Source organism: Myodes glareolus, chromosome 16 (genome assembly GCF_982192425.1).
Source record: "Myodes glareolus chromosome 16, mMyoGla1.1, whole genome shotgun sequence".
NCBI lineage: Eukaryota > Metazoa > Chordata > Mammalia > Rodentia > Cricetidae > Myodes > Myodes glareolus.
This window is the reverse complement of record NC_142041.1, coordinates 29,297,226-29,313,121: the sequence shown is the minus strand read 5'-3', so window position 1 is coordinate 29,313,121 and position 15,896 is coordinate 29,297,226. Positions and strand designations below refer to the sequence as shown.

Below are 15,896 nucleotides of genomic sequence, written 5' to 3'. Positions count from 1 at the left end.
TTTGTTGCTGCTTCATATCTATAATTTTGCTAGTTATGAATTGTAATGTAAATATCTGATATGTGTCCTCCGTGGGGTTGCTACCCATGGGTTGAAAACCACTGGGATAGAGACAGTTGTCAGTTTTCTGCATTCCTTTTTTAGTTTTGTCCATAGAATATGTAGTCTACAGTATACAGTGAGTCAATTTAACTCTTACTCATGGTGTCTGGAGTAGAGACATCAAATATATAGCTTTACTTCTTTATGTTGGAGATGCCATTTTATATATTTTATTGTATATAAATTATATATTATACTATTATATTAATACATGTCTAATTATATAATTATGAATACATTACATGTCTACAAATTTAAAATTAAATAATTAAAAATAAAAATATATAAATTACATGCAATTTATATTATATAAATATAATACAATATAATATAACAAAATATTATATACCAGTATATATAGTATATATTTTTATATATGTCATATGTTTCTGTGTATGTAAAGTTTCATTTATTGCTTGAGTTTGGGAAAATAGGCTAACCCTAGAGAGGCTAATCTTGTGAGGATTGTTTGTCCTAATAACCAACCCTGGATGCTGTAGAACACTCCACGTTTTCTAGTGCTTTGCTGCCCAAGGGGAGTCCTTGCCCAAAGAGACTAGCAGCAGTCACCAGAACAGCAAGCCCTGGGAAGACACTGAGTGTTGGCTGGGCAGAAGAGGGGCTGACGAGAACCCTGCCGTTTGTTAGCATCTCACAGGCACTGATGTCTGTGCTGATAACACTCTTAGCTTGGAATGAAAAAGAAATGGAATAGTAACATGACCTGGCCTTCTTACTTCATCTGTCTGTTCTGCCTGGTCAGCTCCAGCAGCCCTTTTGCTGTGCACTAGTGGAGTCAGAGCCCCACATGAACCCCAGCGACCCTGCTGACATTTAAGGCACTTTAAGTGTCAGTCTGTGAACAAACTGGTACTAGCAAGCCTGACAGAGCAGAGTGCAGAGTCTGTAGCTCCATGGTAAACTTGTCTGCTGCAGCTGTTTCTGGGGAGGAAAGGAAGCCTGACCACCCGTGGGTAAACAGTCCACGCCTCCACGTACTCCAGTGCTGCAGCCGTGTTTGCTGAGAGTAAGAGCTGTTTCTGCCTTTCTGTCTCATAGCACATGACCTCTGAGTACTTCATCTCACTGCCCTTCTGTGGGAAGATCTGCCTCTTTCATTGCAAAGGAAAATGGCTACGAGTGGAGGTAAAATCAGTCCCTTGACTTGTAAACATTATTCTTAAGTGTTTCACATATGTGAACAGATTTTATCAATAGTAAAATAAAAATGTTTGGATTCATCACCAGTTTCTGACAGCCAAGATGGCCATATGGTTTGAGCTCCTAGTCTCATCTTCCTGCCTCTGCTCTGAGGAAGCCAGCAGCTGAATTTTTTTATGTTTTTAGTATATGTATAGCTGCACCTATAGCTTTGCTATATATTACATATACAATAGAATATATATTCTAGAACTATAAAGATGAATATGTATTTAGAATATGCATATTAAAAAATAAGATTAAGGAGGTGGCTCAGTCAATAAAGTGCTTGCTGTACAAGCATGCAGATCCAAATTTGGGTCTCCAGCACCCACATAAAGAGCCAGGCACAGTAGCAGGTGCCTGTAACACCAGCTCTGGGAAGGTAGAGAAACCCTGGGGTGGCCTTGCTAAATTGATGAGCTTGAATTAGTGAGCTGTGAATTCATTGGAAAAACCTTGTTTAAAAAATAAGATAGTGATTGAAGAATATTCATATCAGCCTTTGGTCTCAACATGTATATGTGCACGTTGTGCTCTCATGCATGTATGCGCGCGCACACACACACAAATGGTTAAATGAGCTTCTTTAAATTTTATGGAAATACTGTCAAAGCATTAATCTTCTGAAGCATGCTTTTCACTCCTTGTGAGACAGCTCTGTTGCGGTAGTCTGTTTCCATGCTGTGTAATGCAGCAAGAAGAATGGCCCAGCACTGGCATACAGCTGTCCCCACTGTTCCCATGAATGTTTGTGAGGTCTGTTTTCACTGTGCACCTTCCTGTGTGCCGTACTCTGAGAACAAGGAAAGCAAACCTAGAAGATGAGAACAATCAGCGAATTGCTTTCTGAAATACGTAAGCAGTGCTTCAGCAGACAGATTAACTGTACTGACCCTCCCTTTTAGTAGGGCTCAGCCATCCCTAGCCTAATGAAAGCACAGTGCTTTGGTGTGACGGTGTTCCCTGAAGGCTGAGATCCAGGGTTTGTGACATAGGTCACGTGTCACATGCTCAGCATGGTATTACGGAGCTCTTAAAGCTTTGTTGTTTAGTTGATAATATGCAAATGTGCAGATCTGTTTTTAATTTAAAACATAATTCACTGGGCAGTGGTGGCACAGGCCTTTAAACCCAGCGTTTGGGAGGCTGAGTCAGGTGGATCTCTGTGAGTTCAAGGCCAACTTGGTCTAGAGCTAGTTCCAGGACAAGTTCTAAAGCTACAGAGAAACCCTGTCTCAAAGAGCCAAAAAAAAAAAAAAAAAAAAAAGAGTTAACAAAGGTAATATAAAGAGGCCCCACTTCCCTGTCAGCATCTTGTTTGTATAACCAGTCTTTGATTCCCAAACCAGAAATCAACATAAATACAAGTAACTAGTGTGCAGGATTTTGTCGTTTCTCACATTGTGACATCATGTCCTTTTCTGCCCTGGGATCCAGTCTGGGTGCTCCATTAGGTATACCTGTCATGCTTCTCTAAGTCCTCCAACGTGCTGCTAGTTGGTCTTCATTTTTATGACTCTAAAGAGTAGTGTCATTTTGTAAATTTTCTTACAATTTGAGTGTTTTTGTTAAATTTCTGCTGTGTTGGACAGAAGTGTTCCTTAGTCTGTATACAAATACTTAGCAATAAAATATACTATATATTTATTCTATAAAATTAAGTGATGTCTTTGTTTTTGACAGTTATACAAGAATTGCTGGGCTCTATGTAGTTTTCCTTATTGCTGAGCATGAATTTGGACTTTATCTTATCCCTCTGACTTTTTGAGCTTCAGTTTTTTTCAGTTAGCAGCAATGATTAAAAATGACTAGATTTATAGTGAAACTGTGAAGTATGATATGATTTCAAAACATTTTCCCTCTTCAGGTAAAATTCCATCTTGAATTATTGATGCTTTTATTTTCTTATTAGGATAGAAGAATTTTCCTACATGTTTTAATATTTTAATAATAGCGTTGACTAATTAGCAGTATTAAAGAACTAGAGATGTAGTAGACACTGGTGTTCTTACAGTGGTTGCTGGTCAGTACTGTTCTGTGTTGACTGACTTAGAAGAAAGGTTCCATACTGTAGTCTTGAGTATTTAATAAATACTTTTAAAAAGAGAAGCTGATAGTTTGGGACCTGCAGCGCTGTATGGGTGGCAGTGTGTTCGTCTTCCCTCTGTGACCTAAGTTATTCAGTGCTCCTCTCATTGCAGATCACAAACGTGCACAGCAGCCGGGCACTCGACGTTCAGTTTCTGGACTCTGGCAATGCGACATCCGTGAAAGTATCGGAGCTCAGAGAAATCCCCCCTCGGTTCCTGCAGGAAATGCTTGCCATACCCCCTCAGGTATGACCTGCCTCGGCCTGGAGGTCTGCAGAAGAGCTTCCTGCCTGTTGATCCACCCTGCCAGTCCTGATCATGCTCATGAGCAGAGTCTCAGTGTGTAAGAGGATTAGAGAGTGTGAATGTTTACTGATCTTTAGGCGTGAATTTGGCTGAATTAGAGAAATCTGCTCACATTTACAGACCACTGTTTTGTAAACACTTGTTTTCAAGAGTGCCAAGTCAGTAGAGGTTCTGTTGTAACAATCGCACTCCAGTACTGACATCTAGCTAGCCAGCTTCCACACGCTGCCACAGTGGTATATGTAAGTGCTTATTTGGCTCTCCATTCTTTTGGAAATGTGTTTATATATACTCATTTTCCATATGAGAAAGGGGAGTGATTACATCACCCATCGCCTGTCCTCTTAGGGAACATTCGGGTGATAGTTGTGAATCACTATAGACCTTGCTATGGTTAAGAAGCTCTGACAACCTTGAAAAGAAATAAAGGATTTTTTACAGGAATATAATGCATATTCTATTCATTAAATATTATATTCTATTAAATATTTATATAAAGTAATTAGTATATGATACATAAATGATATATAATTAATTATTGTGTTCTATTAAATATTAATGGTCGTAGTCTATTAAATACTTAATATTCTGTTAAAATATTAATAAGCTGAGTATATTGCATATTCTATGAAATGTTTATATATAAATTATCTAAAAATATATAAATACTATGTAAATAAATAATATGATTGAATATTATGTTATATTAAATATTAATTTGCATTAGGCATGATGAGCATACTTCTGTAATCCCAGCACTAGGGAGGTAGAGGCAAAAGGATCAAGAGTTCATAGTCATACTTGGCTACACAGTTAGTTTAAGGTTAGCCTGGATTCCATGAGATCTGGTCTCAGAAAACAGCAAACAGAATGGATGACATAATGCTCCTCTACTGTTTTCTCGAAGTCACCTCCACCTTCAGGACTAGCATAGACAGCATGGTTTGCTGTAACTAGCGTGACTTTTAGCATTTCTCGAGTCTCCATTGCTTTTTCTGACAGACAGTTATAGAGAAGAATGCCTTTTATCCTCTCAGTATGCAGCACAATACTGGAAGTCCACAGCCCTTTGAGAGCTGCTGTTGCGGTGACACAGCTTGGCCTCCATGTCTCCTCATGGCTATGTCCACCTAGGGCCGGATCATAGTGACAAGGTTCCCTGGCTGGAGAGAGGGGCTTCAGGCCTCCGACTGCCTCTCTAAAAGTCACATTGTACTCCCTTCTTTATGCAGTGTTGTATGTAACAGGCATTAAACACCTGTTTATTTCTGTTAATCTTTGCCAGATTCCTTATTTGATAAGTGTGATGACTACTCATTGCAGATCCCCTAAGGCCAGCTTGCCCAGCCTCTAGTTAACATCTATCTCCCCAAGCAAATCCAAAAGGTTGTATTCAGTTCTCAAGTTTAATATATTTTAAACTCAAATAGAGCCAGGTGGTGGTGGCGCACACCTTTAATTCCAGCACTCAGGAAGCAGAGGCAGGCAGATCTCAAGTTAGGATCTTGAGTTCGAGGCCAGCCTGGTCTACAAGAGCTAGTTCCAGGACAGGTTCCAAAGCCACAGAGAAACCCTGTCTCAAAAACAAAACAAAAAAAATTAAACTTTAATAGATTGCCAGGATTTTAAAAAATATTTTTTCTCTCAGTAAAGTGTTTATTTCTAGCATCTATTTTAGTCATTTAGAAAATCTGATTTAGTATGTGCCCTCTTTTGGTGACAAGGCTGCTGAGCCTTTCCTGCCAGCAGAACCTATACTTACCTGTGCACCAGCCCATCAGGCTGCCTCCCTCCCTCATGCCTCTGCCCACAGGCCCTGCAGAGTGCTCTCTCCACTCTGAATGGCCTGGTTATCAGCTGCAGCTTTTCCAGGGACAGAGGCTTAGAGCCTGGGGGAGGGTGCGCACGATGGGGTGGGGAATACAGAGAGAACAAGAGGAATCTGAGGAGGGGGTGTGGGATAGCTTTCATGCCTGTCACAAGATTTTCTCCCATATGGCTGAGAGACTCCCCTTCCTGTGACCTTCTGCAGTAGCTTGGGAAGCCAGGAAGCACCAGGGGAACAGAGGCATTTGGGTACCTACAGATTTAGGTATCTATCCTCTCTTATCCTTGTCTCTGCCTCCTGCAGGAGGTGCTCAGCAGCCATGGGTATCTCAATAGATGCTAAATGAAGTAAATAAGCTTCCTTTGAGACTCTTGCAGTGAAACCAGGTGGTTGCAAGTGTCCCATCTGTTCGACTCTGTGACCTACAGGCTGCTCTATTGAGCTATTTAATCATCTATAAAATGGAGCACAAAATATGGTAGACCAGAAGGATGATGGGGTGACAAGCCCCTTGGCCCCTGGGTGGATTAAAAAAATAAAATAAAAAACCAGTAGAACATAAATAGGTGGCACAGCAGATAGCAGACCAAAACTGTGACTGCTGTTGTCTGCCGCAGCATCTGGCTTTAGGGAGACAGATGCTGCCTGTGATGCCTGTTTTAAGATGGTGTGTTTGCTCCACACTACTTTGTATTTGTTTATTTTCAGGCTATAAAGTGCTGCCTGGCCGATCTTCCGCAGTCCATTGGCATGTGGACCCCAGATGCTGTTCTTTGGTTAAGAGATTCTGTTTTGAATTGCTCGGACTGCAGCATTAAGGTTAGTTATCTCCCGGGGTCTGGGTGTCTGGGGGGAGCCAGAGCTCAGGGTTTGCACCTTCACACCAGACATGTTGTTCTTCAGAGGGGAATTATACATGTAGCGTTAAGATATTTAATGACTAATTTCTATTTAAAGAGTTACCCCCATCTCCTATATTATTTACTCCCTTTCTCCTATTATTAATAAGGTAGCAGAGGTACCTGATTCTCTACTACAGTTTTGCTAAGTGAAAAATAATTAAATTGATTCCAACTTCATGATCATATCTCTGGAAAAATGTATATGACAATAAATAGACTCTCTTTCCCTAAAGAAGAGTGGATTATGAACAGGTCATCCATGCTAACCCTGGGGATTGTGGACAGGTCATCCACTGCTAACCCTGGTGCTTACCCATTTTTTTTCCTGAAGCTTTTTAGCTTGTTGCTTGAATTTCTAGGATGAAAAACATTAGATACTTCTCTTAGCTCTTAAACCCATACAAACGGTATTATTGTATGTAAATGTAGAGCTGAAATCCCTTGAGCAGCTACTTCCCAAAGATCTAAGTCATTTCCCCCAGCTCTGGCCCTCCTGTCCCTGTGCCTGTGGGGTCTATGCTGCTGCTGTGTAACATATGCATTGCATGCTCCACTGCGTGATTATGCCTTGTGTTTGGTCTTCACTTATTACATAATAGTAAGTGTTTTCTCACCTACTCATAAAGACCAAGAGTTGGGTACACAATAAAACTACTACTTGTTTTTCCTTTTGAGGTAGTCTCTTTGTAGCCCTGGCCGGACTGGAACTTGCAAGAATCCTCTTGCCTATGCTCTGAAGTGCTACTGTGATTGACTGATGCCGTCACTCTTAGCTTTAAAAGTATTTTGTAATGGTTAATTTTAATGGTACTTCTGTGTCATAAATACCAAAATGATTTACAGTCAATATTTCAGTAGACATTAAAGGATAAAATTAAATAGATGCATCTCACTGAGAGAACACACTTTTCAAAATCAACTGTCCTAGAGGGGTGCCTTCTTGGCTTCTACCCCTCTTCCTGCCTGTGTTCCTGTTTTCTATTTTGTGTCCTCTTGGTAGATGATAGAGGTAGGCTGAAGTGTCTCGTTTTTGTCCTTTTAAGACATGAAGGAGCTGATGAGAATCACTAAGTCGCCCAGACTCTGAGATACCCATGGTGCTATCCTAATGGCCGCTGCATGGTATTCCCATGTGGACATGCCCTGGCAAAAGGGATGCGTGGGAAGTCAGAAGGTGTCTCCTTTGGTGGATTTGTCCTTCTCTTCTCCCCCACCCCCCGACTTTTCAGTGTAACTGGGGAGGGAAGATGCAGCTACTAGGACCAAACAAAGAAGTAGGACCTGAGGGCCCAGGTAATTGCCATCCTGGAGTCCTCTGCTGTCTAAAAGTGGACTCCTGCTGGATCTTTTGCTATCATCCTGACTCTTATGGCTGAGGATGGCTGGCAAGTGCATGGAAGCTCAGTGTATCGTTCAACTCTAGATTTTGGAATGTCATTAATTTAAAGATTTAATATGCTACATTGTACTTCTCTCCCCCTCAGTGGCAGCAGCCACTTCTTACATTACAGGATTATTTTCCAGTTGTTATTTCCATAAGATTTGCTGGTGTCTTAGAGATGTTTTGCCTCAGTACCCATTAGACTGTGAGAGGTCATTCATCTTACCATAAATTACTGTTCTACAGAATACTCTGCTTTGATATATAAGTTTAATAATATAACTGTTTCTCAGAATTTAGTATCAGCATGGGTTTTCTAAATTTTTTTTTTACATCTTCCAAAGGTTACAAAAGTGGATGAAACCAAGGGGGTCGCATATGTGTACTTATTTACTCCTAAGAACTTCCCCGATCCTCACCGCAGCATTAACCGGCAGATCACAAACGCAGACCTGTGGAAGCATCAGAAAGATGTGTTTCTGAGTGCCGTGTCTGGTGCGGTTAGCTCGCCTGGCAGCAGGAACGGCAACACACCTGCACCGGGCAGCCCTGGAGAGGGTCTCAGAAAGAGCCACCCAGAGGTCATCAGGAAGCCTCTGCTGGACCACACCAGCTCGTTCTCCTTGGAGGAACTGCCCCCTCCAGTCCACTTGTCAAAGTCAGGGGAACACATGGATGTGTATGTGCCCGTGGCCTGTCACCCAGGCCATTTTGTCATCCAGCCTTGGCAGGAGATCCATAAGCTGGAAGTGTTGATGGAAGAGATGATCCTCTACTACAGCGTGTCTGAGGAGCGCCACATAGCGGTGGAGAGAGACCAAGTGTATGCTGCCAAAGTGGAGAATAAGTAGGTCCTGGGCGGGGCCTTTGTTCCTCAGCTAAGAATATGTAGAGTGGTCATGAGGGTCCTTAGTTTCCCCAGGGAGACTTGGCCTTCACAAATGAGAATTTTGAGTGAAATGTGGATTTGATGAGTTGTGCACATTTTTTCATGTTTAAAATGATAACATTTATATAAAACATTTATATATAATAACCGTTTTTTGTTAGTTTTATGCACAAAATGAAGTGTTAGGTGCTTACCCTGTTCTCCTATCAGAGAAAATGTTTTTATTCAAAAAGTAATTCTTGATTTTATTTAATGACTTTTTTAAAATTAAATGTTTATTGTGGAAAACTTAGAGAACAAAAATCTTAAGAAACTGAAACCAGCTTTCCAGACACTATTTGTTAAGCCACTTCTGAAATTGTTCCAGTGTCGTCTGTGAATTTGTATCACTGATAATGCTGTTACAGTGCTGTGCTTGCTCTTTCAAAACTAATATTCTGTACTAAACATTTCTCAGAAACAGCTATGGCTGAGTGATAATCTGTCTCGTGGGGAAAGCATAGTTAGCATTCCCTTTTAGTTCAGTAGGTTCCCAGATCTGTGTGTGTTACAAATGATAATAGGTATTATCAATAATAAACCATTGTTTCCACCTCTGATTATTTAGTAAGAGAGTCTTTGGGAAGAAGCTGACTGTTGAAAGATGCCCAAGTGCCCAGCATGTGCTGTCATTTGTTTCCTGGCACTTGTGGCGCCTTCTTAATGATGACACTCATTGTTTGTTTCACTGCCCCTGGGCCCTCATGGGGTCTGTTTGGGTCCATCCCTCCTTCCCCCAGATCCATCAGGCTGTGTTGGATCTGCTCCAGTGGAGCACAAGCTCCCCACTCATGCCCTGGAGTATTAGGAAACCAAGAGCCGCCTTAGGGAAGACAAGCTTCTTAATGCTGAACACAAATCTCTCTCTCTCTCTCTCTCTCTCTCTCTCTCTCTCTCTCTCTCTCTCTCTCACACACACACACACACACACACTTTAAAATATCAAACTGCTAAATTTTTACACAAAATAATTTTTTCTTTAAGGTAGTAAACATAGGCATATAGAAAAATGTCATTTTTATGGGAGGAAATAAAGCCAAGTTTTGACTCTTAAAATGTGAAAGTAATGGCGCTCACTTTGAAAATCACGAGCCTGCGTCATCCTGAAGCTTGACCCGGCTTGACTCAATTCATTCACCTCTGTCTCAACAAGGACTCCTAACAGAATAATTTATAGTCAGAACCGCCCTTGTGTTAGCTGTCGTGGGGGAGGGGGATGATTAGTGTTGGGAAGGCCTGCCTTGGGGGAGGGGATTATCTCCCCACTTGCCCCCAGCTGTGCCTGTTGGCAACTCTGTCCCAGGACTTGTGGTCTTTAGCCAGATAAATGTTCAGGGATAATAGATATTTTATAGTAAGAATCTGTTTTTGTAAGTACCATGAGTTAATCAGTGTTAAGTGTTTAAAGCTTCTAAAGACTGGGACTACTGAATCTTATTCCCAACTATAAACTAACACATAGGAATTTGACACTTTTTTAAAATAGTCATGGTCTCCAAATCTCTTAAAGAGAAGCACCTGAAAATAACATTAAAAGCCCCGATTCTCCTTTCTCACCCAGCCTGATTCTAAACCTGGGGGAAAGGCCCAGCATCTGTGTTTTTAACACTGGGACATGTTTGCTCTGAAATTGATGTCTAGTCCAAACCAAGCTTTTGTGTAAGCTCCTGGCTTCAGAGTTCAGCTCCTCAGAAACACCCCCACTTCCTGCCTGAACCTTTTCCTGGTCTGTAGTCAGTGGACTGGGAGCACTGACCACCATCGTTTGTCCCCTGTGGCCTAAAGATGATGCTGTTGGCGGAAGCCACATGTATTTCTTGGACCCCTTCTGTCTCTTACCACAGATGGGCTGCCTGGCATTACCACCAGGAAATGCCCCCTCCAGTCAGCTCTGCAGTTTTCCTTCAGCTTATCTTCAGATAGTGGCTGTCACTTGCTGAGTGTCTGTTGTAATGTCAAGTATTGAGCTAGATGCTTCCAACCAAAAAAAAAAGTTATACATGAGTAACCGAGGCTCAGGCAGGAGTGACGCCACATCAGGACAATGGGCCAGGGGTTTCCATTAAGGTGTGCTTGGCTTCCCAACCCCAGGTACTTATTATGAATCCTTTCTGGGTCCCAGTTATTGAGGCTGGTGCAGTCTTACCTTCTGCATCTTGAGTCTGCCCCCAACTGGCCTCATCGTAGGCTACTAGCTGTGTTTTCACCTTGGGGCTGCTGTAAGCAGAGAATGCCTGGTCCTGCCACCAGAGGGCAAGTCCAGTAGGTGGTTCAGTTGCTAAGACATCTGTAGATGCTTTGCCTTGAGCTGTGATGGAACTGCCCTCTTCCTACGGTTGAGATCGTTGACTTTAGACTGGTCCTTCATAGGTTCGCCTTGAAGTCTGTTTTGTTTTGTTTTGTTTTGTTTTTATCATTTTAACTACTGACCCAGACCCAGTGAAGAAAAACACACTCATGTGAATTTCTGGTGCTTTTAGCCAAACTAAGTGCCCCACTGCCCTTTGCAGGTTGTTTATTTTAGGGGCAAGCTGGGTTTTGTGGGGTTGTTTGATTTTTAACATTTTTTTTTGCATGGGATAATTCAAATAATCAATTTTTCTTTTCATTTAATTAAAAAAATATTTAAAAAGTTAAGTGCATGCATGTTTTACCTGCATATATATCTGTGCCTACAGAGACCAGAGAGGGCATTGGGTCCCCTGGAACTGAAGTTACAGACAGGTGTGAGCTGCCATGTGGGTGCTGGGAGTTGGACCCGAATCCTTTGGGAGAGCCCCTGGTGCCTCAAATTTTTTCGTTTTAAACAGAGCAAACATACATTTGTTGAGGATAAGAGAGAACTGAGAATGGGAGGGGACCCAAGGGAGAAACACCCTAAAATAGCCTTTGTTCAAAACTTTGAATCCCTCCCCAGCCTGCCGCCGAGTCCTCTATGCCTGCATCATCCCTTACTGGAGCCTCATGGGGTATTTTCTCTCCAACCCCTACGTCTTCTCAGCTCCGCTCTGTTCTCGCCTCAGGCAGCTCTCGGGCTTCTACTCATCCCGCCTGCATCTTCCTTTCCCTCTTGCAGACACGGATCATGTACAAATGTGGCCATCTTGTGTGTCTCCAGGATGAAGGGATCCCTTGCCTTGTCCCGACCAGCCCCATGGTATCTGTTTCAGCCTATGGATGATTGACAGTGCAAGAGTCACTGGCCCACCCCCCATGAGGCCTGTAAACCTCAGAATGAGTGGCCTGTCAAAGGACTAGCACAGCGGCAGTGGTAACCTCTGAAGAAAGCAGCCACAGTTGCTTGCAAGCTCCCATGACTGATTTTTCTATGTACCCTGTAATGCTTGCTTCTCTTTGGAATGGGTGTTGACTTCGGCCGTTTTTCTTTTCAATCCAATGTGCTTCCAGGTGGTACCGGGTGCTATTAAAAGGAATCCTGACCAATGGGCTGGTGTCTGTGTATGAGCTGGACTACGGCAAGCATGAGCTAGTCAACATAAGGAAAGTGCAGCCCCTAGTGGATGTGTTCCGGAAGCTGCCATTCCAGGCGGTCACCGCTCAGCTTGCAGGTAATTCTGCAGTGTGACTCTGCTGTAGTGGAGTTTAAACCCTCCTCTATTCTAGGTTCTTAACAAGTGCAGGATCACTAGTTAGCCTTCTGCATGTTGTTTTAGCTTTTTAGTGCTAGTACCATCCTGCCCGTGGTGGAAGTCATCTTAATGCTTCTGACTCTGATTACATGCCTGATAATATTTCTAAAGCTGCAGTCCAGGGACAGCTACAGGGTTGCCTCCTGGTTTTCCTCATTTACAGTTTTCCCATTTGGGGTAATATAATGTCCTAGATGGGCTAGTTGTCACCCACCCACCCCCCAGAGTTGTAGCTTGAACCCAGCATCTCATTTGTACCAATGTCAAGCACAGGTCTGTAGCTGAGCTATACCCCTAGCCTCTGTTAATTATTTTAATGGGTGTAAAGCACTCCATTGAGTCAGAATTTCCCTGTAAACAGTATTTAAACAGTATTTCCTGTGGACAGTAATGAAAACAAGCAAAAAAGCAGTGGAAACTTAGAACCTAAATAACCAAGAAGTAGAAAGTGTAATTGTTTATGCCAAAGTTACTGCATAAACTATAGGTGTTCACAGTGGAACATTACACAATCACAAAACATAGGGACAAATGACTTTCCTGTTTGCATCACAACACAGCTTACAAATACATAACTTTACCATGTATTGACATTTGGCATGCTTATTTAGTAGCTGTACAGTGACACACTCTGTAGTGTTGTCTAATGAGATCTTCCATGTTCTTCTGAGAAGCAGTTCAGATGTGACTCCCCTGTAAGCAGCTGCTGGGGCCCCTTAGTTTGAGCAGAGGGCCTGGAGGCCAGCAAGACACCTGGGCTCCCCTGGGCTCTCTATACCCTGCCTTCTGTAGCTATCCTCTGTGCTGGGATATTTGTCCCTGTGCAGACAAGGGCATGTATGAATTCTTTGCTGCTGTCCAGCTGCTGGTGGGAGGCTGGGCAGGTCTCATTGTGAAATACTTGCCATTCTCTCGGCCTTACTACTAGGGCTCAAAGCAGCTTCCCGTGATGATTGAAGATAAATCAAAACCAGTGCTTTATGTGTAGGGTGGCCTCTAGTCAGTCTGCTTTGGACTTACAATTTTCGTTGGCTTCTTTAGACTTACTGTTTACTTTTTCTTCATTTCCACTTTGAACGCCCAAGTTTAGCCAATAGCACATTTTGTCAAATACAGCCTCTCACTGCCAAGAGAACTCTCTGAGGGATGAGCACCTAGTGTCCCCGCCACCCAGCAGGGCCTCCAGCTGCCCTCTGAGGGCTTTCTGTAGTCTAACCCACGGTGCTGTGAATGTTTCCCTAAACGCTGCGCTTGCTGTGCACCACACCTTCCATGTGCAGAGTTTTCATTTTCATTTAGCTCAGAATATTTTTAACTCCCTTTAGGGGTTTCTTCTTGGCCTGTATGTCCATTGGAATCATGTTCTTCCTTCTTGATATTGTGGGATTTTCCCTGTTAGCCTTCTGTTGAATTCCTTTGTGGTTTTTATTGTTTTGAACTGTTCCAGTGTGTTTGATGTCCCAGAATATGACCCCATGGAAAGCTTGAGGATTATAATCTGCTGCTACTGGATGAAGTGGCCTGTGGATGTCGCTTACATCCAGTACTATAGTGCTGAGTTCAGTGTGTCCTGCTGGGTCTGTATGCCTCCTCACATCCTCTCTCTGTCTCTGTCTCTCTCTCTGTCTCTGTCTCTCTCTCTCTCTCTGTCTCTCTGTCTCTCTGTCTCTCTCTCTCTGTGTGTGTGTGTGTGTGTGTGTGTGTGTGTGTGTGTGTGTGTTTGTACATGGGGGAGCGGGGACTGTGTGGTGAATATGCATATGTTGTGAGCAGTGTGTGTGATTGTGTGGTATGTATGTGCATATGCATGTATGTGTGTTTACAGGTAGAACAGGGGCTGGTGCCATACCAGTTGGTGCTTATTGGACAGCAGAGGTCAGTGTCAGCCATCCTCCTGTTTTGCTCCGGCCTTGGTGTCTGGAGTCAAGGCCTTTCCACTGGATGTAAAGTTCAGCAAGCCCCAGGGTCCTCCTGTCCCTCCCTCCCAGCGCTGGAATCACTGGCTTGCTTCATCGTGAGTGCCTGCGATTCAAATCCTTGTGCTTCCATGTCACCTGCTGAGCCACCTCCCTAGCCCAGGTTGGCTGTTCCTAGCAGGGACTGCAAAGTCTCAGCAGCAATGGTGGGTTCATCTGTTTCTTCCTGCATTGCAGCTCTAGTCAGTTTTGCCTGGAGTGAGGTGTGATATTGGGTATATCCACATTAAGGGTCTTTGATTCTTTCTGGAAAAGGAGCCTTTGCCACTGCATTATTGTCCTCTGTCCCTGATAACTTTTCTCACACTGAATCTGCTCTTTCTCAAATGAATGTCCCTGCATGATCATTGTCATATGTCCCTGCATGACATAACTTGCTCCATCCCAGTACCTGTGTTTTGTGTGTCTTTCAGTTAAGTTTCTGTTACATGCATATAACTTGGTCTTGCTTTTTTATATACTCTGATCATCTCTTTTAAGTCATGTGCTTAGACCAATGATGTTTAAAGTGATTGTTAAGGACTAGGAAGGTAGGTCAGTTGGTAAAGTGTTTGCTGTCAGCACAAGTTTGATCTCCAAAACTCGTGTAAGAACATCTAGACTTGGTGGCTCCTTCGTTGTAACCCCAGCATTGAGGTAGAGATCATGAAGGTTCCTGGCCAGTTAGCTCAGCACACTCAGCAAGTTTCAAGCCAATGAGAAACCTTGTCTCAAAGAAATAAGAGCTAGGTGGCTTCTGAGGAACAGTACCCAAAGTTGTACCCTCTGACCTCCACGTTAACAGTCGCACCTACATTTACATGGGTACCCATACATACAGTGTCATTATCAATATAGCCAGATTAATGGCCACCACATTTATTAGTTTTCTAATTACTTTGTTCATCATTCTTATTTTTGCCTCCCACACTCTGTCTGTCTGTGTGTTTTGAGACAAGGTCGCCCATAACCCATGTTGACCTCAAAGTCATTATGTAGCCCAGGCTGATCTTGAACTCCTGATAGTCTTGTCTTCAGATTCCCAGTGCTGGGATTGCCAGTGCATACCTCCATGCCTAGCTGGCTTCTGGGCTTTAGTTAAGCATTTTATAGGTGTCCATCTTCTTGCTTTAACACATCAATTTTATTTCCTTTTCTAAAGACTGGCTTTAGCCTGGGAGGTAGTTCAGTAGATAACGTACTTCCGTACAAGCCTGGGGACTCAAGTTCAGTTCCTAGAACTCACATAAAGGCCTGGTAGGCTTGACGGCCCACCTGTGGTCCCAGAACTTCAGAAAGAGACAGGGAATCCTGGGTAACTCATCTAATGGGGATCAGTAGACTTTCGGTTCAGTGAGAGACTCTGGTGCAGGGAACAGGATGGCAAATGGCAGAGGAGACGACTCATGTGAACTTTTGGCCTCTACATTTATATACATGCATGTTTGTGCATCTATATACAAGAGAAAAGGAGGACCTTGTCAGTGGTTGCCCTGGGATCTGTCACCTACATTTACAGCTACTGTGTGTGTGTGTGTGTGTGTGTGTGTG

General features: G+C 43.0%; 1 protein-coding gene across 2 annotated transcripts in view; it reads left to right on the top strand.

Annotated features, from left to right (window-relative positions):
- Window positions 1-15,896, top strand: part of Tdrd7 (tudor domain containing 7) — a 69,047-nt gene that overhangs the window by 50,125 nt on the left and 3,026 nt on the right. For both annotated transcript variants that reach the window (XM_048419899.3, XM_048419900.3), the window contains exons 12-16: window positions 1,162-1,248; window positions 3,507-3,641; window positions 6,238-6,348; window positions 8,157-8,659; window positions 12,149-12,309. In XM_048419899.3, coding sequence (XP_048275856.3) covers window positions 1,162-1,248; window positions 3,507-3,641; window positions 6,238-6,348; window positions 8,157-8,659; window positions 12,149-12,309 — 997 coding nt within the window. The remainder of the gene's footprint in view (window positions 1-1,161; window positions 1,249-3,506; window positions 3,642-6,237; window positions 6,349-8,156; window positions 8,660-12,148; window positions 12,310-15,896) is intronic.